The 26,366-nt window shown below is 41.6% G+C and overlaps 1 protein-coding gene across 2 annotated transcripts; it reads left to right on the top strand.

Annotated features, from left to right (window-relative positions):
• Positions 1–1,970: 1,970 nt before the first annotated feature.
• Positions 1,971–26,320, top strand: col17a1b (collagen, type XVII, alpha 1b). 2 transcript variants are annotated; one of them, XM_069144573.1, is made up of 56 exons: positions 1,971–2,410; positions 3,651–3,703; positions 5,980–6,030; positions 6,179–6,286; positions 7,737–8,033; positions 8,175–8,231; positions 8,368–8,403; positions 8,538–8,588; positions 9,835–9,981; positions 10,632–11,150; positions 11,762–11,845; positions 11,940–12,008; positions 12,101–12,259; positions 13,356–13,448; positions 13,529–13,573; positions 13,940–14,083; positions 14,887–15,366; positions 15,531–15,563; positions 15,663–15,680; positions 15,794–15,820; positions 15,942–16,004; positions 16,095–16,190; positions 16,309–16,371; positions 16,944–16,970; positions 17,072–17,125; positions 17,232–17,267; positions 17,376–17,411; positions 17,519–17,581; positions 18,221–18,256; positions 18,436–18,507; positions 18,611–18,637; positions 18,754–18,789; positions 18,889–18,924; positions 19,012–19,092; positions 19,206–19,241; positions 19,342–19,431; positions 20,616–20,678; positions 20,821–20,871; positions 20,990–21,049; positions 21,137–21,196; positions 21,308–21,334; positions 21,467–21,526; positions 21,640–21,726; positions 21,853–21,891; positions 22,035–22,151; positions 22,257–22,376; positions 22,478–22,588; positions 22,690–22,824; positions 22,913–23,032; positions 23,212–23,400; positions 23,526–23,666; positions 23,836–24,063; positions 24,787–24,951; positions 25,091–25,171; positions 25,302–25,385; positions 25,496–26,320. In XM_069144573.1, the coding sequence occupies exons 2-56, from the start codon at positions 3,661–3,663 to the stop codon at positions 25,540–25,542; spliced, it is 5,298 nt and encodes a 1,765-aa protein (XP_069000674.1). In that variant the 5' UTR covers positions 1,971–2,410; positions 3,651–3,660; the 3' UTR covers positions 25,543–26,320. The 2 variants fall into 2 exon arrangements, with proteins under 2 accessions (XP_069000674.1, XP_069000675.1); XM_069144574.1 differs by lacking the exon at positions 3,651–3,703.
• Positions 26,321–26,366: the final 46 nt, after the last annotated feature.

Genomic DNA, 26,366 nt, shown 5'->3' with positions numbered 1-26,366 from the left:
TTGAGCCAGTTGGATGATTGAAGTAAATAAACATCTTTTCTGGACGTCCCCTCTTAATGAGACATCTCTCATTTCATGGTCAAAAGTTATTATGCTGACCACATTAATCAAAGAAATAATAATCTTGTCATTTTTGGAAAACAAATTTGACACAATGCCACAAAGTGTACAGGGATTTCTCTCTGTGTTGATGTTGTTGTTCTTTATACTGTATATGATCAAATGTTTTTGTTTCCTGGACTGCAGATGATATTTTCATTTAACTTTACAGTAAGCTATGAATTGTTTTCTCAATAAACCAATCATTAGATCTTATACAATTATAGAAAAGAAACCATCGCAATTTCCTAAAAAGCATTTCAGTGATAACAAATTGTATGTTTTCTATAATCAGCACTCAAACAAAACCAAATATGTTCAGTTTAATATGACAGAAAACAAAGAAAAGCAGCAAACTGTGACAATTTAGAATCTGGAGCTGGGGAATATTTATATTTTTTGTTTGAAAATGACTTAACAATTAATCAATAATCAATTGAATTGCTGGTTATTTTTCTGTCAACCCAAATAATCTAATTGTTCCAACTTAAAGCTATCATAAGTGGGGATAAAATTCAACTAAAAGGAGTTTAAAAATAAGTTATTACGTGCTGTCTCATAAACTTGGCCTGCACTTTGTCCAGGCCAAGTACCCACAGAAGTGCCCTCCTGGAATTTGTCTACCTCACCAGAGAGGTTAACCAGCTTAATTTAGAACAAAACATAATGACCTTTAAAAGATTGACCTCTGCTTTATGTCTTTAAAAACATCAAAACATCCAACATATATGCCCATTTACTATGAATCTTCTTTTATAGTTTACAATCAAACAACAGTAGATTAGTGCAAATATTTCACTTTCCAGTTGTCAGTGCAAATTCCTTTATACAGTATGAAGATCTACTTTATGAGTGCTGATGTTGTTGCAGTGAGTGATGTTCTCTCCTCTATACTCACAATAACTCATTTGTACATCTCACGTGATTTTGATAAACCCTAAACGACTAACGAGTTTTTTTGTTTGTTTTTTTGACCCTGTAATTCTCTTCTTTTAAAACTCCCTTTGAAGCTGCCCCATCAGTTTACAGAAATAATGACCCTTCATCTGGAAAATCGGTTATCTTTACCACAGACAAGCCAGTCAGCTTCCTGTTTGTTTTACCATTCTGTTGCTTTCCGTTAAGGTTTGGCATTATTCAAGTTTGCACATACATGTGAGCGGGGCAGCTCCTCCTCCGTAACACTGTCCTTGGGGCCATTTGTTTTCCATCATTTGAGAAGATTAGAGTCATTCCCGCTGTGAGTCATGCAGGGTGGGTGGATGTCTTCGCAGGGTGTGGTGGGTGAGGGAGCCCACTGGCGCTTGCGGCTGCCAGTGGAGGAATAAAGCGTCTAATTTGCCCCCCAAAATTGCACGCATGCAAATGAATGGATGAGGGAAACTTTTATTGTCATCGTAGAGTTAAAAACGGCTCTTCTGTCGTTTTGGCAGCGTGCATGCGGTAGAAACGGTTGACACTACATCTTCTGGAGACCATCAGCAGTGTCCCGTGAATTCCCATTATGAACAGTAAACAGGAAAATCCGAAACTGATCCTGCAACAGTTGCACAAACATGTTGAGCAGCGATTTGTGCAAAGATTACAGCCAGTTAAAGTTACTTTGACAAGTATAGTAAGTCTTGCGTGCAGCTTTTGACTTTAAAATACTGTGTATGGTGTAAAATCCTGTTTGGTTGTACAATAACAGTGACTGAAACTATAGTTTATAGATGAAATGTTCTGTTTCTTCTCCCAACATGTGCACCAGATGTGTTCCGGCTGCAACAGGATGGATTTGTTGCACACAATAGGTCGGCAGACCCTGAAATGGTTTCATTCCTGCCCAAAAGAACGAAAAGAACTCCCACCTCCCAGATCACTCCTTTTCCACCTCCTCCCAAAACTTTGCCAGTTACGAAAAAAGTGGTGACTAAAGCAGTGAGCAGCAGCAAGCAGCGGCGGCAACAACGGGAGGAGTTCTTCACTTTTCTTTTCACAGTCGACAATCTGTGTCTGCAGGGCTGAGACTGACAAGTTAATTGGTTCCCTCAGGCTCGGTTTTCTTTTTTAAATCCAGCTTTTCGTGCCGTCTACTACACCTGCCTGCCAAGCTGCAGGGCTGATGGGCGCGGCTGGGACCGGTGCCCACATCGCTGTTCCTACTTGCCTGGGAAAGTTGAGCTGAAAAGGCACAAAAGGACCGAGGGCTTTAAGAACATCCCCGCGCGGCGCGTCAACTTCACGTAAACACATTGTTCCTCCCGTGGATCAGTCGGTCCATCCTGAGAGGAACCCTTATTGCATTGATACGTGTTCGAGTTGGCTGAAGGTATGGACTTTAATAATATACACTACACTGGAATAACCTGGAGACTTTTTGAAAAAAAAAAAAAAGAAAAAAAGAAAAGAAAAGTTGTTTATGCTGGATATTGCGGATGCTTCTTCCCACCTGGCTGCTGCATTCTCCACACTAATAACGGCACTCTGGGAGTTTGGTGATGGGCTGTCAAGCTCTTTTTTGGGGGCTTTATAGGCTGTAATTGCAAAGTCCACTCTCTTCCTATAAATCTTCTACAAGTACTTCTTGCCTTGTTTCTGTAACCCACAAGGGGTTTTTTTTGGGGATCATTTTTCTGTTATAGTGATCTCAGGATAGTTTTACATCTACTTTTGCTGTGCTATTTACATCCGTCTAAATATACAGCAGGACCTGGCCTGGACATCAGTGCTTCATATTTGCTGTTTAGATCAGTCACAGGCTAAAATCAGTAACTTTATAAAGGCTTTAAAGATGAAGGGACTTTATTGGGGGAATATTGTTTCCCTTTTTTTTCATAGTTTAAAAAAAACTGAAAAGGTTTAAAGGTGAGAACACTTTATAGACTAGAAAATGTGATTTCAACACCAAATGCAAAGGAATGAGAAAAAAAAAAGGCCACTTTGGAAGCATTTCTGTTAATCTCTTAGTGTTAAAATGGACGGTTCATGAATCACATGCAGTTGAATGTCCTTGGCTGGCAGGGTGTGGTGAGACGATGGTCTTTCAGTGCGGTGCAGTGATCCACTGCTTCCTTTTGTTCTTTTGTTACAGTTTGGTCCTCAAAGACACACAAGTAAACACAAAGTCTGCTGAAATGTATAGATGATGCTTCATAGCTTTGTTGTGGTATCCAGTATTCACATGAGATCTACATGTGACTGGAAAGTTAGTTGTTAGGTGAGAGCTGAATGGGTTTTGTTTACCTGATTTGACCTGTTGCCTTATTTCTGTCGTTGTGAAGATCACCAGAAGCAGGTTCTCCAAGGAAAAGCTGTATCTATAAAAGTTTTAGGTTGTGGTTTTATCATGAGACTGATTTGATGACATTTTCCTGTCTTTAATGAAAGGAAATTTAAAATGGATGCAGTAAACAAGCAGCCCGATCTTTAACCCAAAACATTCCCGGCATAACATTTTACCCTCTTCCCATCAAATGTTTGTTAAAAAGCCATTTTACCTCAATTAAGGAACAAACAGCTGGAACAGAATATGCATGACCACAGTCCACATTTTATTATCGTCTCACCAGATATGATGGGATGGACGAGTTAACAAGGGAGATGGACTTCTCGGGAGAAAGGGGTGAGATATATGAATTTATTTATCAGGTTTTGAAACTGCAGATAGACAAAGCCGCCACAAAAAACACAAGTGAAAGGATCAAAACGTCACTGTTTCAGACGTGTAGCTGTAGACGTACGCAAACGGTTTGAGTTTGGTTTGAGAGACATCTGCCACTGAAACGTCTCTCGTGAATTTCACTTTAATTTTGTAGAACAAAAGAACAAAATACATTCAAAAATCTCAGCAGAAACACACCTTTTCTAAAAGCAGTGTCCCATTTCCACAGACCATTGTGGCGAGCGATATAAAGATATGATTTCCCATTTGAGAGCTTAATGACAGATTGGTGTAAATCTCTGTTGTACAATTGTAAGTCTATAGGACTCAAAAAGTCCACAGTTTTACATACTTTTTTAAAAATTCTTTAACTTTGTGACGGTTTTGTCTCTCTTTTCTGGGGCTTATTGTCACTAACATCTTTGCATGTCTTCACTGGTCTCAGCTTCCAATTCTCAGGGTATAAGTCATCCTCTGTGTCTTCATCACAGCCAAATGTTAAAGCACAGCTCATCTTGGCCAAAAGATTGGACACGATGGAGAGGTCAACCTACGCCTGATTATATGTTTGACGCAAACTGAGAAAAATATATAATCAGCAACTCTGTCCTCTGGCTTTTTTTTTTATATGGCACTTCTAAAAGACATCTTGTAAACATTATTTATGTAGCTCTCTTCAAACCAGTTACAATATACAGAAGAGACAGACAAGATCATCTGGTTTGGAGGATCATAAAGAAAAAAAAAGCCAAAGTTTAATGTTTTAAGATGCTTTTTATGCACTGATTTCGCTGAGACTTTGTTGGAGGCTTTTCCAGAGTCAAGGAACGACGGCAGTAAAAGCATGCTCAAGTTTAGTGTTTAGCTTTGACCCCGAAACAAACAGAAATCCCTAAAAGGAAGGAGGACAGGAGTGAGGAGGAGGAGGAGGAGGACAGGAGCTAGGAGGCAGCATTAAATGGAAATGGAATTCATTTTTTCATAACTGAAGCCAATAAATTTCAAACGTGTTGCAGCTGAAGAGCAAAATGCCTCCTGGTGGAGGAAAGGTGTTATTATATCAATTATCTGCACAAACCCTATTTGATGAATTGTTATCATGCAAAGCCTTTAACTCCTGCCACTACTGTCTCTATTATGAGACAGAAAGGACAGATTCTGATTTGGCAACATGGCAAAATGAAATAAAAGTTGAGACTAAAAGTTCATTAAGGATGTTAAAAGAGAGTGTACAAAAATAAAAATGTTAGCCCAAAGACCCACAGGCTGCAACTTTCCCAGAGAATTGATGGAGATGGTTTAGCTATCATTCCACACAGATAAGAGACGAGTCACCTCCGAGATAATTATCTCCAGATGAAGTCCTCCACATGTGGTCGAAAGCTCTAGAAAATTCCAGTGCAGAAAAGAATGACATGTCAGACACACTTGTTTGGTAGTTACTTGATATTTTCTATATATACATGGTTTTTAATCTCATCCGCAACAAGTGATTTAAATTATATTTTCCATTTTGACAAGATTTGACCTTGATTTGTTGGACTAAACTGCCTAAACAGAAACACTGAGTCAGGATTTTTTTTTTTGTTAGTCTAATTTTATCAAAGGTTTATAAGTTATAACTAATGGCTTTATTAATGGTTAATAAATTATTGGTTATTTGCTAAATCAGTTGTAATTAATTGATAAGGACAACGTCTGTGTTGTCAAGTGGTGAAAAGTCTCTACGCCAGGTGTCATTAACAGTTAAATCATTAGTAAGTATGCAGTTGCAAATGTTAGTAAGTCATTAATATTGCAAACAAAGATGTTTTTTTTTAATGATCTATAAAGTCTGTGCTTATAAATCCTGAATTATAAATTGTTAATAAATGGATTGTGGGTCACCGATTTACAGGAAGGCCAGGGGTCACATAGGGATAAGAACCACCCTAGCAACCCATACATTGTTTTTATGAATGACTTAAATCCAATCTATAATACATCATTACATTATTTGCGATATATTTATACAACAATTAGTTATTGTACGAAAATCCCTTCATGAGTAAGTAATTGTGAAATTTCTGCTGCAGCACTGAGGTTACATCTGGGCGTGCAAAAATTAGTCCAGTCTGCCAGCTCTGATTAACATATAGAAGTTCAAATAACATCGTTTGTCATAATAACCCCCAGCATGGTATATAAATGAACTTAAACACAGTGTGCACAGTTCTAATTATGTTTCTCTTCATCAGTTGTGACAGAAACCATAACCTCCACAACCAGACTGGCTTCTCTCCCACCAAGTGAGTCTCTCTCTTCCAGTCATGCTCGCCTTAATTATTGTCAGCAAACTATAGGCATAATACAGTAATTATAGCCGACGAGTTCTTAAGGAAGTACCCGATGAGTAATAGCTTCTCCCTGTTTTGCTGTGTGTCTTCTCGTTGCTAGAGGGAACCAGCGGATCAAATCACAGGAATATGTCCAGCAGTGCTGGAGGGCTGGGCTTGGAGAAGAATGTCTTAACCCAGAACAGCAGTGGAACTTACTTCTCTTCATGTGAGAGCAGATTTCCGCTCTTTTACCAAAACTGGGAAGTTGTGGGTTTATCTTCTGACAAAGTTTTGAAATGCCAAATGGTATATTTTTAAACCCCAGTAGAAAGAAAGTTCTGGGTTTGTGCATCACTGAAGGTTTCAAGAGTTTCCAGGCAGCGATGGAAGAAGTAATTTCTTTCATTGCTCATGTGAGCGTAGCAGTGCTACACTGTGTAAATTCTCAGTCATAAATGAAAATGTAATATATGTTTTATCAACAAAATGCAAAGTAAAAGTACATTTGTGAGTGTTATTATGTACTCCAGTAGCATTTCACTCCAAAGCGCGTAATGCACCCAACAGTCCACTAGATGAGAGCCCGTCAATGTTGAGGTTTTGCCTCGCCTACGAAAAACCAAGTGGTTTGGAAAAAAAAAAATCACGTGGTTACGTTAAGGAATACAAAAATCTCGTCTCCAGGGTGAAAGTTGGCTGTTTTTACTTGTTTCATGTGACGTACTTCTGCTTTTGATGCCGAGGTGTGGCCAACCATCGCGCTGACACGCTCTCCTCTAGTGGACTGGTGGGTGTATTACAGCTTTGTTGTGGTACTGCGCTGTTATTTTACAGATGTCAATGGTAAAACGTAACGACTATATTTACTCAAGAAATACTCTAAACTACAAACCTCAGATACTACTTTACTATGGTGTTATCTTCTCATGCCACTCAATGCTTCTGCTCCACAATATCTTATGGGGAAATATTGCACTCCTTTTTTTTGTACACCTTGACAATTATTTGACATTATTTCTAATACTTTTAGAAATTAAGATCACAAAATTTAGAAAGATCTTGTAAAATGTATAACAATTTAAAAAAAAAGATTCCAGTTTGTGAAATTTGAGGGTTTGCTGCTATTTTATTGTAATGAATACAATTATTGTTGTTATAATTCACTTTGGTCACACAGTGAACACCATATTCAAATGAAACACTTCCAATTCATTGACTACATTAAACTTCTAATGTAGCCGTGACAGCAACAGGTCAGCTGAACATGTAGAGATGTGAAATTTGTCTGCAGGTTAAGTATAAAGTTAACCATGTACTTTATATAGAGACAAAATCAACATTCTCCTGGATTTAAAAGGATACATTTTTGATGTTGATATACATTTTTCTCTAACTATACTGTTGTTTATTTAGATTTTTATGTTTATACACTGTATATATGTATACCATATTATGTTTTTCTGGACAAGAAACTTTTGGAAACTGCAGCTGTCAAAAGGTTTTTGCCGAATCTTTCCCTCTGATATGCAGTGGAGTTAAAGTATAAATCTGGAAACACTCATGTAAAGTACAAACGCCTAGAAGTACTTTCTGTTTCACTCAATTTCATGTGACTCTGACATATTTCTGCACAGTTGCAGGAAATTAAAAATAACCCGTTTGCCTTCTCCCTCCAGCCTCTGTAGGTGTGAACACCGGTGGCTACAGCTCCTCCTCAGGAATCTACCTCGGAGGAGACTCCTCAGGAGGAGGCGAGGGTGGAGGGAGCTACTTAAATGGAGAAGGGTACAGAGGTGGAGGAAAGGGAGGAGGAGGAGGAGGAGGAGGCAGTTATCTCGTGAGCTCTGTGTCAAAGGTCAGGTCCAGCTCTTCGGGTGGTGCCAGGAGAGTGCAGACTGCTGGCTCATCAGGAGGCCTGTCGCCAGCTTTCCGGGAGAGGAAGACCATATCCAGCCACTCAGGAGGTTATGATGGTGAGATCCTATAAATACAAAAAAAGCTCTGCCCAGTTGGCGTCAGAGGTGCCTGAAACACAAGCTTGTAAAAGTGAAGGAAACTGGCACAACTCAAGGGTGCTGTTTATATGTCCGCTCAACTATTGTGTTTTCTTCTAGGGAGTTCCAGTGCTAATTCCTCTCCAGAATTTACACGCAAAGATTATGGAAACTATTGTGAGTGAGATTGACATCAGTATTGGATTACTTTCTCATTGCACAATATCTTTGTAGCTTTACAATTGTATCTATGTGTATTTACATTTTTTTTTCTCCCCCCCCCCCCTCTTTCTTCTGTTTGTGTTCATTTCAGGCTCTGGCAGCACAAGAGGGAGGAGCGAAAGCAGAGGTATTCAATTCGACTTTCCTCCCCTCCTCCCTCCATTATTTCTGCCCCATCTGACTCTGAATTGTCCTGCCTTACTTTTTTATTAAATCAGGATTCCTCTGTCCATTTTCTTTTTTTTTTTTTTTTTTCTCCAGAGAGCGAGATCAGAGCCAGATTGCAAAGTGCCTCCCCCACTGCCTGCAGATGTAAGACTTCTTGAGATACACTGAGCCATTATGCAATTCCTCATAAAGCAACAAAGCTTCTCTTTCTTTTTCCTTTGAGTGTGTTCATTCAAAGAACCACTTGGATAGAGAGGATTTTTGGGGTGTGTGTTTTTTTAATTATGTTGCTGTCAAATTCTTTGGCTCGGTGTTCAGTAAGTCACAAATTCACATTCCACCATTTCTCACATGGAAGTTTATGTCCATGAAATCTCAATTAGTACCACATGTGCAGTTAGTTCCCCAAACAGAAGATACGCATCAGCAAATCAGAAAAGGGGTAAGGTTCAAACAACTAGGATCACGCATTTGTTTGCATTGTGACCATGTGTGGAAGAAGTTAAAGGGCAGATTTGTGGTGGTAGCAACGGCACACATGAGTCACTGTTGTGCAGCACCTCCTGTTTTGAAGCAAAACAGTGTACAGTTCGATTTGTAGAGAAGCCTCTTCCTCCCCCTGCTGATTAAACTCTGTAACTGCTATTATTTAATCCACATTTTTCAACAGTTAGTCATTCTGTGCCACTTTAACTAACCCCCCCTCATCTGGGTCTTAGATTGCTGTGTTGCCTGTAGTGGTGGAAGAAGAACTTTTACCGAGTTAAAACTAGCACAAAGACAGAAGCATACAAATCAAATGTGGAAACTAATGGGGTGCTTTTACTTCCTAGTACTTTTTTTTTTTTTTAACTTTAATTTCATCACATTTTAGGAGGAAATACAGCGCTTTTTACTCAACTGCGTTCATTTGACACATAGTTGTTCAACATCATTTGAGTCAGCAATAACAATCCAGAAATCAAATAAAACACTTTTAGGCAGGGGCTATGGTGTAGTACATTTTGTTACTTATACTTTTATATTTCTAGAAAAGTAAAATTGGGAGTTTAAGATTATTTTATGGGGTTTTGTTGCTACTTTTACTTATGCAAAAAAAACAAAAAGAACATATTCCTGCATATTCTACTCTACTCAATTAAAAGCAGATTGACGTTATAACTGAGATATACAGTAACGTATGAAGTAAAACTACTTATAATGTTGTCCTTTTTAGTAGTTTTACTTCATACGTTACTGTATATCTCAGTTATAACGTACTTCAGTCCAACTTTTTTTTTTTTTTTTTTTTTTAACTAAACTTAAATGATAACACTGAATTAAATATTGAATATGAGGTGTTGGTGTGTTACATTTGTTGAGCCTTGTTGGTGCGACTGCGGTTTTACAGGGACGGAGCTGGATGATGTTAAGAAGCTGCTGAAGGGACGCTCCACCAGCGTCAGCCCCACCCGCTCCTCCAACGCCTCCATCACCCTGCCTGTCCCTAAGAAAGCCACGGTGCAGACCAAGACCATCTCAACAGCATCTCAGTCAGGTAGATACCATCACTAGAGTCGCATGTACTGTATGTCCTTGTATGTGCATACTTTGGCTCCCTCACAAATACCTCAAAGTGGCCTCAGATGCCTCTCATGTTCTGGTCTACCTTTGCTAAGCATCTGGATTTCTGAAGTCAAGGGTATTCTTCAAATGGAAAAATGCTTGAGTATCTCGTATTCATTTTTAGGTTGTTAATAAGTTTCTGAATAGATTAATTTGAATGCGACAGACTATATCTCTTTGCACAACACAAGAAAAAAATAATAATACAACAATAAAATTGAATTGGGTGGAAAAATAAGATGAATATTTATACATTTCCTGATACTTCTCCTTTTTTCTTATTTTTTTTTTTTTAGGAAATTAAGTCCCAACTGTGGAAACACGTTAAAAGTCTTTAATTTTCTCGGGTCTATTGAATGTTGTATACTGTTTAATATTTGTTTTAAAGCTGTATAGATCAATTTTAATTCACCTTTAAAATTTTTGTTAGTCTTGGAAACAACCTGTATGAGGAATTTATCGTTCATAAAAAACAGATGCACCCATTTTATGATAATTGATACATCAGAGACACAAAATGGAGCAGTGTTTAAAAAGAGACTCTTTCTTAATGTCTGTCTTTGTGTCTTTTCTCTCCTGCAGTTTCAACTTCCTATGGCTCTGGTGTGAGATCAGGCGCCTTCAACACCATTGATATATCAAGCCTGTATGATACCAGTCTGACATCTGGGCAGGTCGACACTGGCGTCCGATCAGGCCAGTATGATGCGAGTCTGAAATCGGGACAGTATGATACTGGTCTGAGGTCAGGACAGTATGATACTGGTCTGAGGTCGGGACAGTATGATATCACTCTGAAATCAGGGCAGTATGATACTGGTGTCAAATCGAGCCAGTACGATGCGAGTCTGAAATCGGGACAGTATGATAGCAGTCTGAAATCAGGGCAGTATGATACTGGTGTGAGATCAGGTCAGTATGACACGCTGGACGCTGCACTTCCCTCGCTTTCTTGGTCCACTACCACGCTGCCCTCCTCCTCCACCACGGTCGTCGCTGGCAACACCAGCAGCTACACGTACCAGGCCGGCCAGGCCGGCACCAACAACATGTCGGGAGGCTCGTCACTGCTCAACCCTATCTCACCCCCGTCCCTGTCAGGTGAGACCAAACCTCCCTCAATGTTACCTCACGATTTTTTTCTCAATTCTATTATGTTCCATAAATACACATTAGTTATACATAAATAAACAAATACACAAATGAGCGAACGAGCGCGCCATAATAAGTCATGTGATATCACTTACAGTATCACTTCCTGTACACAGGAAGGTTAATGTTCAATCTTTATTGGGTAACCAATTTAATGTATTGTTGTCATGATAGTATTATAATATCACATCTGTAATCTTAAAATTAATTTGGTCTGATAAGCAAGTTGAATACAATACACACTATTTTATAAATAAAACAAAACATTTTTACAGTACAAGTTGATTAAACCAAGTACAAAGAGTTCCAGTTGCTGAAATGTAAAATTAAAAGATGTAATGCTTTTTTCTCTTTCTCACCAATGTGAATGGAATATCTTCTGATTACAGATTGATTAAGTTCTGTTTTATTTATTTTTCATGTTTCATCTTTGTTTATCTGTGTATTATGTTTTGATTTTCTTCATTTCTTTTCCCCCTGTTTTTGGCCTTTCGAACAAGTTTGTCATGTTTGTGTTATGTAATGATTTCCTGTTATTTAGTATAATCTCTTGTTTACAGTTTACGGCTTTCAGAATAATCTGGCTCCCGCCTCTGGCAGCGTGCTCACCACCAGTGGCGCCAACGTGAATGCAAACCTCGGGGGTACGACAACAGTTTCGAAATAATCAAATGTTTCGCTCAGTAATAATTCAAAATAGCATTTTTCTTAAACGAGTGTTTGTTTGTGTGTTTGCAGTTACAGGATATGGCGTTCAGAAGAACGTGTCAAATGGCGGCGCCGTCATCAGCACTGGAGTTTCTTCAAGTAAGTCCGCAGCAGCTTAAATTCCCCCATTAATAAGTTATTATCACGATTGTGAAACTGAAATGATTCCTGAGTGTCTCTGTTGTTGTCAGCCACCAGATCCCAAACTGATGATGCCTTTAAGAGAGACTACAAGTTCCTGGTCTTAGAAAAAGAGAATGCTCCAGTGAGGAGGGACACAGAACTGCTCATTTTGGCAAAAGACAGCGGAAAGCAGTTCACCACCAACAGCAGCAGCGTTCATGTAGGAGGTGAGGAACGCTGCCCCCTTCTGGAGAAACAATTTATCCCACCTTGATATGGTTTCTCAACTTTATTTGGACCCGGTAGCAAAGCAGGTTTATACAGAACTGTTGTATTTAAATAACCAGGACACTGGTCACTTGGCTGTTAATATAATCCCACTGACCAAGTAAACTACAATAATTTCAGCCTCGTAGATCTGCCCACTGATCTGCTGTTTTTAAAAAAAAATTTATTTAAAAAGGTTTAAAGCCCTTTTTCTACTGATGGTCCAGACCCAACTCTTCTCGCTTGTTTTGTGATCTATTGCGCAAAAGTATCTGATACTATTTTTGTTATCACAGCCATCGAGGTTTCAAGCGACCTGAGCTGGTACTAAAAGGAGATTTGAAAAAAAATACTGCAGACCACAAATTGATCAAAGAAAATCGCGACAGTATCTACACGGCTGCATGTATCATGCGTCATCCTGTTCAAACCCACCTTGCGAACAAGCCAAGCTACATACCGACATATTTTTTAGTCACTTAACTATTCAATGAAAGGCAACTGGCACAACCACGCCTGAGTCATCTGAGAGGATGCAGTCTTCCTCCTGTTTTTGTGTGTGTCTTGTTGAAGAGCCCATCATGCCAGTTTTATGTGGCGTCGCTATAGCAACGATGCCTTGGGGCGGGGGTATTTTTTGCAGTGCGTTGATACCGGTAGCAGGAAAGGGGTTCAAATGACCTGACCTTAATTCTGGTTTACCCACAAAAGGATTTCTGATTGTTTACTTTCATTGATTATTATCAGATCAGAAAGTGAAATACGTTCACAGTCACCTTTAAAATTCAATTTTGAGCTATTTCTTCTTCTACTAGTTTTCTTTGAGTACTTTGAAGACTTTTGCTTGATTACATACTTCATTCTTTTCATTATACTTCTATTTTTTTTTTTCAATCTTTACTGGTATTATGTAAAGCTCTCTTTGTATGTTCTGTAATTGCATTTTATAGAATTGTCTGTTATAGTTTAACATTGTGTGTTTTCAGTTCTGCTCCTTAAACACAAAAAAAAAAAAAAAAAAACTGAATTGTAAAAATGTATGCTCTGATTTCACAGGGTCACTGTCAGGAGATTCAATAAAGAAGGAGAAGCTTATATCAAGCTACAGTGAGACGGCCCCATTGAAGACAGAGACGGCCAACTCTTACTGTGAGTGGCGATTAAAAACATCTTCAAAATTAGTCTGGTTATAGAAATAAATTAGTGATGATTATTTATTTCTTCATCAGATGGATCCTCTGGAGTTGTAATGAAAGACAAAGCCACCTACGCAGGTACTTTTTATTGCATGTATGCCGTTATTAAAATCTGGAGCGATTCGTCGATCGACAGAAAAAATAATCTGTAACCATTTCGATTATCAAATTAAATTGTTTCTGGTCAAAATTCTGAAAAATTCAAAATGTTCTCTCATTCCAGCGCTTCAAATCAAATGAGCAAATTTGCCACTTTTCTTTTCAATATGTCATTGCAAATTTAATATTTTGGACTTTTGGTTGAACAAAACAAGACATTTGAAGATGTCACTTTCAGACTCTGATTAGCATTTTTTCTAAATGTCTTTGATGTTTCAGAGATTGAAAAATGATATAATAAAACAATATTATAATTGAGGATTTAATTGTTGACTCTGTCTGCAGAGATTCGCAGGGACAGCGGCGTCTTCGGAGGCGGAGGATTCTGCTGCTGCTCTGACTCGTGCTGCTCCTGGTGGAAGTGGCTGCTGGGACTCCTCCTCCTCTCCCTGCTCCTGCTGGGACTCCTGTTTGGCCTCATTGCACTGGGTAAGATTGACTCATGCAGCATTGTGAAATTCACAGTCGAAGGGGAAAATAAAAACTTGTGGTCATGAGAGGAGTCGCTGCCATGAAGTGACAATTTTCGAACCAATAAAAGGAGTTTTACAGGATAGTCAGCGTTATGTCACAGTTCGCTGTACTCCTCTCCCTGGAAATAAGATCTCTGGGTACTGTCCCGCCCAATAAAGTCTAGCTATTATTGTCCACAGAGCAGCTTTGGAAATTGTTGCTTGATGACATCAGAGACTCCAGTTTGTTTTCCCTGCAGCAGGAGAGTTGCTGACATGGATTTATCCTGATTACAAATATGATATTAAGAACCTGAAAAAAAAACATCTACAATCTCTGATGTGAGGTATATATTTTACTTGCTTATAAGGGTCCAAAGATGCCAACCTTTTGTTACTGACTCTCTCTCTCTCTCTCTCTCCCACACACACACACACACACACACACACACACACACACACACACACACACACACACACACACACACACACACACACACACACACACACACACACACACACACACACACACACGGTGAAGTTATGTGGTGCTTTAGATCCAGAACAACACATAAATCTTCTGCCTTTGTGTTCAGAGTTGCATTATTATTTACAATAAAATAAAGATAGAAAATCAAAGAAGATCAAGAAGGTGGCTCCTAAAATTCTTAAACAGTGGTCAACACTGTTTGTGAAGTTACAGATTTAAAATCTTTAACACTGCTGAATTGTGTGCTCATTGAAGGTTTATCCTAAAAAATGTTTGTGTTTTTTTCTCAGCTGAGGACGTGAGGAAGCTGAAGAACCGAGTGACGACCCTGGAGGCTGAGTCTTCGGTCGCCTCTGCTCGCACCAGTTATGGAGTCGGTGCTGGAGGTGGTGCTGGAGGTGGCGGTGTAGCTGCTGGAGTCGGTGCTGGAGGTGGTGCTGGAGGTGGCGGTGCAGCTGCTGGAGTCGGTGCTGGAGGTGGCGCTGGAGGTGGCGGTGCAGCTGGTGGAGTCGGTGCTGGAGGTGGTGCTGGAGGTGGCGGTGCAGCTGCTGGAGTCGGTGCTGGAGGTGGCGCTGGAGGTGGCGGTGTGGCTACTCGAGGCGGTGCTGAAAGTGGCAGTGTAGCTACTAGAGTCGGTGCTGAAGGTGGCGGTGTAGCTACTACAGGCGGTGCTGGAGGTGGCGGTGTAGTTACTGGAGTCAGTGATGCTGCTCTTCGGATTGTCATCCAGAACATGTTAAGAACTGAAATGCAGTCACAAGAATTCAAAGGTACTGTGCAGATGCACGCGCACACACACACACACACACACACACACACACACACACACACACACACACACACACACACACACACACACACACACACACACAAAACCACAGACACTACATTTACATTCACTGACATATCATTTTCTGTCTCCTGACATCCTCAGTGCATGGAGGGAGAGGACTGCCTGGGCCTAAAGGTGAAATTATAATATTTTGTATTTCATAAAATCTTAACATATATCTTTTTTGAGTTAATCAGAAAGAGCTGTGTTTAATTTTGTTTTTACTCTTTTCAGGGGACACTGGATCCAAAGGTCAGAAATCAAAATCACTGAGTGCTCAAAGTCTTTTTCAGACTTGTGATTGTTGCTGTATTTCTGCTTCGTGTTCTTGTTATAATCAAATGTGTTTTTTTTTTTATTCACAGGAGATCATGGTTTCCCTGGAACTCCAGGTGAGTAACGATAAACAGCATTTTCCTTGAGCCATCACCATCACCATTATTTTTGTTTTTGTTTTTGAAGTTTTGTGTGGCATCAAGATGTCGTTTTACCAACCATGACATTTGACCTCAGGTGCTCCGGGCGCGATTGGACATGCAGGCCCTGAGGGTCCGAAAGGACAGAAAGGAACCCAAGGTACAGAGAGCACTTTAGTTCAGACTACATGATGCGACTTTTCCGCTGGTTTACAGTGAGTGAATGTCTGAATGTAAAATGTCTGATCAGGTGATCACGGACTGGATGGGCAGCCAGGTATCAGAGGTCATGAGGGCCCTTCTGGGCCCAGAGGTGAACCAGGACCATCGGGCTTCGGCATGAAAGGTGACAGAGACACGACCCGCAGCAGAGACAGCGCTTTTAGTGATGTTAATGACACCATGTCTATCTTGACTGAAAAACAAAGTGTCACTGCAGGACCTCATGTGTTTGGTTTGTGCAGGTTCTCACGGAGATCCTGGGATTCCTGGTTCTGTGGGAGCTGTCGGCGCCCCCGGACCCAAAGGTGAAATCAATGAACATAAATCCTTCTCTGTTTTTTTTTTTCAAATTCAAATAAACAACAAACAAAACCTGAGAGTTTATGACATTACGGTGCAAGAACTACAGAGAACACCAGGTGGCAGCATAGAGTCAGTTTGTGAATGCAGCCTCATTCACTTATTGTGATACAGTGAAAAGCAAACGAGACCCCCAAATTATAAAATAACATACTCAATCTTGATATAAAATTGCTCCGACTACTTCTACTCAGAAAACATCATAACATTTGATCATTTGAGCACACGTGGAGTGAATTCTGTGCGGAAATGGTTTTCTTCTTGAATTACAAACACACCAACATTGATCAATTTAGTACCCGTGCTTGTAAAATATGTTCTGGAGACGGAGAAAGAAAGAATATGTGTATTCACAAAGGGATGTTTCTTTTCATTCGTAAAAAATCTTTCAACATCACAAGGTTAAACACTGTTGTCTGTTACAAATCTTTTTTTTTTATTTATTCAATAATTTTTTTAATGAACATTAATGTGTCTAAATGCTGTAATAATGGTTGATTATTTATCTTTGCTGTAGGCGATCAGGGACTTTCTGGGCCACTAGGTTCGTTTCTCTCCCTCACGTAGAGCATTACATTACTTCACTCGACTGTTCACGATGCCTTGACTTCATTCCTGGAGTTTACATGAACTGATTTATTACAGGTCATCCAGGTTCTCAGGGTTTCCGTGGCGAGGCAGGGCCACCTGGATCTAAAGGTGGGTTACGGGGACATCGTTCACAGTGAAAAGAGTTGTTCATTTTTTTTTTTTCTTCATTTTCCGTTCTGTGCTGTCGCTCACAGTCACTCTTCTCACTCCGCAGGTGACAGAGGACTTGCTGGATTTCAAGGACTTAAAGGTTTGTTGTAAACCCCATCAGGTTTTTGCAGGTCTTCTGGTGTCAGTGAACCTTTTTTTTTTTATTTTATTTTTTTTAAACCATGGTTGTAATCATTGTTTATTTTAGGTGAAACTGGTGACAAGGGTTCCAGAGGTCTGCCAGGTCAGCACATCTTTGTGAATTTGTTTGAAGATGTCACACCGACCTTTTACTTACTGTCCACTGTGGAGTCTGTCTGACTTTCCTGATCCCGTTGTCCCACTTCTTAGGTGATTCTGGTATTCCAGGCCCGCCAGGGTCAGGTGGAGAAAAAGGCTCCAAAGGATCTATGGGTGAGTCGCAGGACCTCCGGCTTCTTATAATAAAAAGATATAATTAATATTTAATTGATTATCAGACACTCCGATTTTGGTGTCGTGCCTACCAGAGACCAGTGGCAACCAGAGACTATTTTGTGGAGTCTCTGGTTGCCTGGTAACGACCCAAAACTGAACTACACTTATCAGAAATATAAACCTGGTGCTTTTGTTTTGAGTTGAGTTGAGTTGAAGTCAAAGATTTAAGACTTCTTCTAACCACACCAAAGCTTTTTTTTTTTTTTTAATTTTTTTTTTTTTAACCTCAAATGTTGTTTTCAAATTTGTTAAAATCCGTGTTGGGTGAGCAGAATGTTCAGAATCCACCTGAGATCAAGATGCTGATTAAACAGCAGGGTTATTGCACAGGTCATAATTAAAAGCCACACATTTGTATAATGCCCGGGGAGTTATTTACACTAACTTTCTCGTCTTTTTCTCAAATTGCTCATGTTTTGTGAAACTGTTACAACAGATTTCAATGCGGCGGTCATGAGAGCATTAAAAAACATCCCCCGTCACAAGGCTGCAAAGACGTCAGCTCATCTTGGCGTTCCATATGGCAACTAATGGATTTCCATTTTGTATAAAATAATGTTCTGCTTTTGTCATCAGGACCCCATGGACAAGAGGGTGCAAAAGGATCAAGAGGTAAAAAAAAAAAAAAAATCTCATTATATAACCAGCACAGATTTATTTATTCGATATTTTTGACGTGATTGCACAGTGTCCTACGATGAAGCTAAAACCAAAGCTAGTCCGTGGATAGTTAAAATTAAATAAATGAACAAAGAATCGTCATAAATTCAGTTTATATTTTCGGCCCTCAGGTGAACAAGGACCTGCCGGGCCTCCTGGAATCAGAGGTGCTGCCGGGCCTCCTGGAGATGCTGCACTTCCAGGTAAATTCGCTCTTATGATACACGATCTTTAGCTTTATCAACGTCACTATAAGTGGATAATATGAAAAAAAAAAATATATTAACGATATCTCCACCTCGGTAGGAACACCTGGGCTTCAAGGACCACCAGGTACGACTCTGCTATTTTACAACCCAGACCGTAGTGTTATTATTACTTCTGCGGCGTTGTAGTTCTTTTCTCGTAACGCTCTCCACGATGAAAATGTACTTCCATCTTGTTTTCAGGAATGCCAGGGAACCCAGGACAACCCGGTGCTAAAGGTACAGCTGCTGTCAGCTTGTGCAACCTCTCTTTCTTACAACACACCGTTTCTGTACCGTTATACTGTTACGCTGACATCACGTGTTTGTCTGTTGTAGGCGAAACCGGCTCAGCAGGAAGAATCATCGACTCAAGTAACAGAACAAGATAAATCTTCTACCCTTAACACAGCGCTGGTGAGACTACAGTTTGAGATCTGACCGTCACTTGTATTTTCCCAGCTGGCTCCACTTCTATTGGCATCCCAGGACCGCCCGGGCCCGCCGGTCCTTCCGGCCCTGCGGGACCTCCAGGATTATCAGGTTTGACTCCAGACCAGCCCCACAAAGTAGCAGCTGAATGAAATCCTCACGCGTCGAAGCGCTGATCAATTGTGCCAACCTCAAAGTGCTCATTTATTGATTTACCTCCTCAGGTCCCATTGGTCCTGCTGGTCTGCCTGGCCAGGCTGGTAAGGTCATCGCGCTTATTCACTCCCACGTCGTGCTCTTGAGATTCTGGTTTCGGCCCCTCGGAGTGTCGCGTCAGCTGTGTTTTGTTTGTCCTCACAGGTCCTAAAGGAGACAGGGGATACAAGGGAGAGCAGGGAGAAGCGGGAATAACAGTGAGAACGAGTGAGAACACGTTGACCACAGCAGAGAGTGAGTACTTTTTATGACGACAAAGACCTGCAGGAAACAGAGGCTCGTGACCACGAATAAAAATAAAATAATTAAAATAATGACAACATGTCCAGTACAAATATTATTTACAAAGTAAAAATAAAGAAAAACACAACCTTATTTATAAGACAAATGAGTTGTGAAAAAAAGTCAGATCATCAGCTGTTACCAATCGTGATACAGATCTCGATCATCTTTGCTTCTTCTCAACCTGAACCTAATCAGACCTGAAGGTTTACATTAGCACCCATTGGCTTATTGGTTAATTGTCACTTAACAAAAATTGACCCCTTTTGTGAACACAGGCTTAAGTGTAATATAGGTATTAAAAAATAATTCATTTAGATTTCTAATGTAATTCTGTGGTTGTAAAACAGGTCAAAAACAAAGAGAAAACAGCCATTCGTGGTATGCAGTGGCACTTTGACATCATCAGGTTCAGAAGGACTTCAAGTAAAACTGTTATTTTTTTTTCCAAGATACAATTAAATAACACAAGCTTTTTTTTTTTTTTTTTTAATAAATGAAAAGTTGAATTAAAAAAAAAAAAAAAAAAAAAAATCAATAATAAAAAAAAAAAAATCCATTCAGGCCACGATGGTGCTCTTGTGGTCTGGGATCACCAGTAGCGTGCGGTGGGCAGTGCTGGAACTTTAGACTCGTGCTCCTGTTACTCTACACGTTGTTGTGTATTTGTCACTCGTAGCCCCTTTTCAACAAAATGTCAAAAAAAAAGATAAGCAGGACATTTTAGGGGAATTCAAATAATCAGGTCAATCCCAATGTTTTGATATGTGACAGGAAATATGAAAACCTGAAGACAGTTTGTGACATGTTCTTGTTTTGCAGCTAGACTTTGTGCATGATGTGACTGAACGGAAATGCAAGGCCGAGTTATTCAGTCACGACTCCTCGTGAACACACGCAGGTTTTACAGTGTCGATACAGTTGCCGTGTGAAACCATTTTGGTCCCCATCGTTTAATTCCCCCCGACTGGTCGACGCTCCGGTTTCCAACCTGACGGAGTCGTTAAAATCTAATGTAAAATTGAATGTACGAAGAAACAAACGAAGACATCACGTGTTGTTTCAGGCTTTGTTTCGTCCGTCTCTTGCTCAAGAGCTCTTCATTTAAAATGACAACGTTTTTGTTTGTGTTTCAGGGTACTCCGCAGCCTCGGCACTGCCTGGACCACCTGGTCCCCCCGGGCCTCCCGGACGTCCAGGTAAATACGACCCCAACTCTTCCGCGCTGCAACATTATCGATCAAAGACAACCTCTTCGATGATTCGTTCAAGGGGTCGCCCCAACTTTGGCTCAAATCTTTGAACTGTCGTCACTGAATGTTTTAAAAATGTTTGCATCAGGAGACTCAAGACAAGGACCCCCAGGACCGCCCGGGCCCGCGGGCCAGCCAGGCAAGTAACTGTTTCAGATCTGGATTGTGCGACGAGTCGATCAGACGGTGAGGTGGTTATTATGTGAAGCTCAAGCCTTCTCCAAGTCAGACTTTAACATTCTCTTTTTGTTTTTTAGGTTACGGGAGACCAGGACCTAAAGGAGACAGAGGAGACTCAGGCTTGACATCCAGCTCTGGTGTGATCTGGAATCCAAACTGGTGTTTTGTGTTGGTTTGTGTTTGACCATGTAGTGACACTAACTTCGTCATTGCTCTTCTTACAGGAACATTTTATTCCGGACCTCCAGGACCACCCGGGCCTTCAGGGCCCAAAGGATCATCAGGTGATTAGATTTTTTTTAATTTTTTTTTTTTAAAGTGGCCCGATCTCTCATTTTACACATCTCCGTTTGTTTTGTTAACGCTTAATCACAAAATCTCCATCGATATTTTAGGTTCTCCTGGACTGAGAGGATACCAAGGTAACTGTCGGTCTTTAATTTGTGTATCATTTCTTAATTACGCCGCTTTCCACCAAGCGTAACGTACAGATAGTTGTGAGCCTCCGTGTGAACAAATCTCTCCAGCATCAATCACTCTCATCTGTGAACCAGGTGAACCGGGCCTGCCAGGTCAACCCGGGACTCCGGGAAGACCAGGGGACTCGGACAGAGGTCAGCCCGTCGCTTCGATCCGAACACAAACCATCACGTGGCATTTCTAAGGCCGAACCGCACTCGTGGTAGCTGCTGCAGACTTATACTGTCATACTTTTTCATTCCTACAGTGTCGACACATTTCGGAGGACACGCGATCCCCGGACCACCGGGTCCACCGGGGCCTCGTGGACATCCAGGACCGCAGGGATTCAAAGGTAAAGCTGAAAGAGTGAAACGTGTGAACGATGTCAGTGTTTTATTGTGTTTCTATCAGCAGCAGAACTCTGTCTGTCTGTGTGCATCACATGATGATCGTGCTCTTGTCGTTTCTCATTTCTAAGGGGAAACTGGAACTCCCGGGACACCAGGCTTATCAAGAGGTACAAAAACAACAACCCAACTCTCTTTAAAGCTAACACAAAGTCAAGTGTGTTTTCTTCTTGTGAAGACACTAATAGTTCACGGTGACTTTAAAGAGACCATTTGTCCATTACGGGGTCTTAACTGTCAAATTCTTCCTCAGGCTCAGTCTCGGTCTCTTCAGGTTTACCTGGTCCACCGGGTCCTGCTGGCCCTCCAGGCCAGCCAGGCTCCTTTTCTTCTTCTGTCGAGATGCGCCAGTACATCACTGACTATCTCGGTAAGTCTTTCTGAAGTGAGATCAATCAGCCAGTCACTGTCAAGAGGACAGAATGGAGTATTAACATGTTTTTTTTTTTTTTTTTTTAAATTTTACGCCATGCAGGCAGAATAAGCCAGTCTGGTATCCCTGGACCTCCAGGTATACCCGGGCCTCCAGGAATCCCTGGAACCTTCTCAGGCTCTTTGGAGGACATCTCGTCTCGTATCATTGCATACCTGCGACGTAAGGATTTATATCGTCACATCAGGGTGATTAATACGAACCTGCGGGGCGTAATTCACAGGCCGGTACCACCTTCAACTGCTGTTGTGTAATAATTTCAGGTTCAGACTCGGGGTTCAACTTTGGTGGTCAGGGTCCTCCAGGACCAGCTGGTCCTCCTGGACCTGCCTCTGGATCCCTGTCAGTCACTGCTCTCATCAGCATGCTGCAGAGTGAGTACAACATATATTTTAGCCGAAGCAGTGTTTTTTTTAATTTTTTTTAAACAGGATACACCAGGGCTGATTGTGTGTCTCTGCCGTCATCTGTCCAGGAGACGACGTGAGGAGATATATGTCAGGACCGCCAGGTCCACAGGGACCACCGGGACCACCGGGGACATCAGGAGGACTTTCGGGCCATTACAGAGTGGAGGATGTCGCCACGTACGTCTTCAATATCATGAATGGTGAGCGAACGGTAGATTGCGGCAGAAAACGCTCGGCCTGTAAACATTACCGGGCCTTTTAATCAATCGAGTCGCTTGTCGTTCTCAGAAAGAGGGATTGCCAGAGGTCCACCCGGGCCACGTGGGCCCACTGGGCCTGCCGGGCCTTCCGGCGGCGGACGCTCCGACTCCAGCGTGGCTACGATTGACTACTCCGTACTGATGAGAAGTAAGATCACTGTCCAGGCGTCCCCGTTAACAGACACCGTGTTTCACCTGGAGAGTGAAAATCAGTGGCATGCAGGACGACGATGGTTTTTATTTATTAACACAAAGAAAGACCGAATGGTCCAAGATCCGAGGACGGTCCCTCTCTCATCCTCTTCCTTCGTATCTTTATCAATTTAGCTCCAGCCTTCCAATCATGGCTCAGTTCTACGGTGCAACAAGGACGTCCCGGTTCTCCAGGTTCTCCGGGTGCCCGGGGGCTCCCGGGCCCGCCGGGCCCTCAGGGGCCAGCAGGAAGCTCCTCGACCACTGTGTACGGAGGGAGAAGTCAGGGTTACAGCATGGAGGACATTCAGCATTATCTGCAGGGTGAGCGGAGAGCGCCAGCATTCTCAAAATCCAGCTTCTTAAATGCGAATGTTTTCTGGTTCCGTTGGGACGAACGGCTCCGCAACACAAAGCCTCTTCATCTTGCTCCGCTTCCTCTCTCTCAGGTTCTGGGTTCAGAGGTCTACAGGGTCCTCCCGGACCTCCGGGTCCACAGGGACCGCCAGGCGGTCACTCTGGATCAGTCTCCTTCGGCGGAAACCTCCATCGCGAGAGCATCCGCACTGAAATTCAGCAGTATCTGTCCAGTAAGCTCCAAACACCGCCCCACCCCACCCACCCACCCCCACACCCCCCCCCCCCCCCCCCACCCCCCCCACAGATACATAAAGACACGTGATCAGTGATGAATGCGCAGAATCCGCTCGGGACGGCACGGGCGAGCGCCGATATCACAGACGGCCTTGTGTTCCGCAGGTGACAATGTTCGTCGCGCCATCGTCGGACCTCCGGGGTCTCCGGGTCCGAGGGGCCTGAAGGGAGAACGAGGAGAGCCAGGTAACATCCAGAGCTACACGCAGAGCCAAAGCTACTCTCAGGGCGACGCTCGCTACGCCTCCGGGCGCGCGGACATCGATGTCAGCAAGCTCACGGAGGTCCTGGACTACTCCAACGTCGCCATGAAGGTTACCGACTACATCAAGAGTAAGTCGATTCGCAGCCGTTCATCGTTAATTGTATTAGGAGATGTGATGCGATTTATGTTTTGGAACTCCAGTTCATGCTTCGGTGGATATCGAGTCAGTGAGTGAGCTACGTGGGAAATTAACACATTAGAGCTTCGTATTTAATGCATCGGTAGCAGCCGTACTCAGCTCTTTAACAAATACTTGAAGACATGTAACAGAGTTTTTTTTTATTTTTTAAAACTCTTTATTAACCGCAGCACACCGTTTTTATTTCCAAAATGTCGTACCTATTTCATTATCACCGTCGTCGCCTTACATTTTTTAATGTTGAGAGATTTTATTTGTATTTTCGTTACCGGCTTGGTTTTATTTGCTTCAGTCTTGACAACTTTGTTTTGAAAAGTGCTTTATGTTATTATAATATAAAGGGTGGTGGGTAAAGAGGCCTTGACTATTTTTTTTTTTTTTTTAACTTGCAACTCTTCCGAAAAGACACTCGAAATCATTTTAAAATATAATAAGTCTCTCGGTCACGCACCTCATTTGATGAAACGGAACTGCAGCGCAACAGCGCTTCATCCATTTTAGTCACAGCTGTAGTCGGCGGACTCTTCGGTTCGTGCGGAGGAATTTTGGGCGGAAGGGGTTAACTAGAGGATCTAGGCCGACACCTGATGGAAGACGCGTAAATTAAAATCCTGTGTGACCACATGCGTGCTTTCCAACGACCCTCCTGCAGATCGAGGCCTGCTGCAGGACTATCTGGGCGAGGCCCACTTCAAGGCGAACGTACGAGCCATTCAGGGCCCGCCCGGCCCGCCCGGCCCTCCGGGACCAGTTGGCTACAGTCGCGTCATCGGTTCCTACGGCAACGTCACATCTGACCTCATGGAGTTCTTCAGAAGTGAGGATTCGGTCGTGATTTTCCACAGACTGTATCAGTGATGGAAACTGTCCCGCGTTGTGGAAGGGTAGCTGGAAAATGTTGCTTCATCTCGACTGAAAGCGTGCATTTTTTTTTTTTTTTTTTTTGTCTTGCGCAGCTTACGGCACCATCCCCGGACCGCCGGGAGGCCCCGGACCCAAGGGGGACAGAGGGTACCCGGGACCCAGAGGAGAGAAGGGTACATCTACACAGCTGATGAAACACTGCGGGTTCTCCCCCCCCCCCCCCCCCCCCCGAGTCTTTTTTTTTTTTTTTTTTTACATTTTTTTTTTAATAAGAGTGACAAGCTGAGTTTTATATGTTCACAGGTGATTCCGGACCCCAAGGTTTAATCGGAATACCGGGAACATACGCGATCCAAATTCCATCCAGACTGCAGAAGAGGGATACAGGTAAATTAAATTACGTCACACCTTAAAAACGCAAAAAAAAAAACAACAACAAAAAAAACCCAATTACACGCAAATATAACTCATCACAATGCGACACTATTTCTTTTCAGCCGCTGCAGGCAGTAAAGTGGCCGATCGTCGGCAGGGTCGCCGTTAAGCCGGAGGTGGCTAAAGTCCTAACGTACTACTGGATCACGTCCCGTTTCATTTCACTTTTAAGCAACTTCTTTTTTTTTTTTTTTTTTAGGTGTACCAATGCAAGTAGTCAAAAATGCTCTATTATTGTTTCCATTTGTAGTAAAGTCAGTTTTAGAAAATAAAAGCGGCAATTAAAACGCATCAGTCTCTTTAAAACGAACGGCTTCAGCAGAGGTGAGGATTTAGCTGCTGGTCAGTGTTTCTGTTGACACAGACTTCTTTTTTTTAAATTTTTTTTTTGACGTGTGGGTGTATAAAGTGTACTTTGCTTTGCTAGTAGCTTACATACATTTGACTTTCCAGGGGCAGCTTTGTTTGAGAGAATATATATTTTTAAGCAATAACGAGCAGTTGCTGATATTTTTAATTTGCACTTTGCATCTTTTCCCAGTGTCTGGTGTACTTTATTTTTTTTTTGTCATTTGAGGATTATATTGTATTGAGGACTATATGTATCCATAATCCATTTCAACCCATAAAAATTGCAAAAGAATTTACTCTTTAAATACATAAAATCAACACGTCATCATGTAAACGTGACACGGCGTCAGTCAAGAGTTGTTTTGGGACGAGGGTTAGAGGAAAAAAAAAAAAAAAAAGATCAGGTTGTTTGCAGCGATGCTAAGAAGTGACTGATTGGAGTGTATATTTTTGTGTAATAAGAGCACTGAATTTGCTATATTTCTTTATACGTTTAAGTGTTGGCTAGATTACATAATAAAAATGTTCCCAGATTATGTTTTTACATGATTGAACTTATTGATATTTGATCAATATATTTGA

The sequence above is a fragment of the Embiotoca jacksoni genome, unplaced genomic scaffold (assembly GCF_022577435.1).
Source record: "Embiotoca jacksoni isolate LCO1_2020_lvr unplaced genomic scaffold, fEmbJac1.0.p SCAF_12, whole genome shotgun sequence".
NCBI classification, from domain to species: Eukaryota; Metazoa; Chordata; class Actinopteri; family Embiotocidae; genus Embiotoca; species Embiotoca jacksoni.
Note: the sequence above shows the minus strand (reverse complement) of the source record. Positions and strands in the feature narration are given on the sequence as shown.

Coding starts and splice junctions, on each gene's coding strand:
- col17a1b (XM_069144573.1), top strand. CDS start 3,661: ATGGACGAGTTAACAAGGGAGATGGACTTCTCGGGAGAAAGGG. Junction 18,925..19,011: donor AGGAAGAATCATCGACTCAA/GTAACAGAACAA, acceptor GTATTTTCCCAG/CTGGCTCCACTTCTATTGGC. Junction 19,093..19,205: donor GGGACCTCCAGGATTATCAG/GTTTGACTCCAG, acceptor TTACCTCCTCAG/GTCCCATTGGTCCTGCTGGT.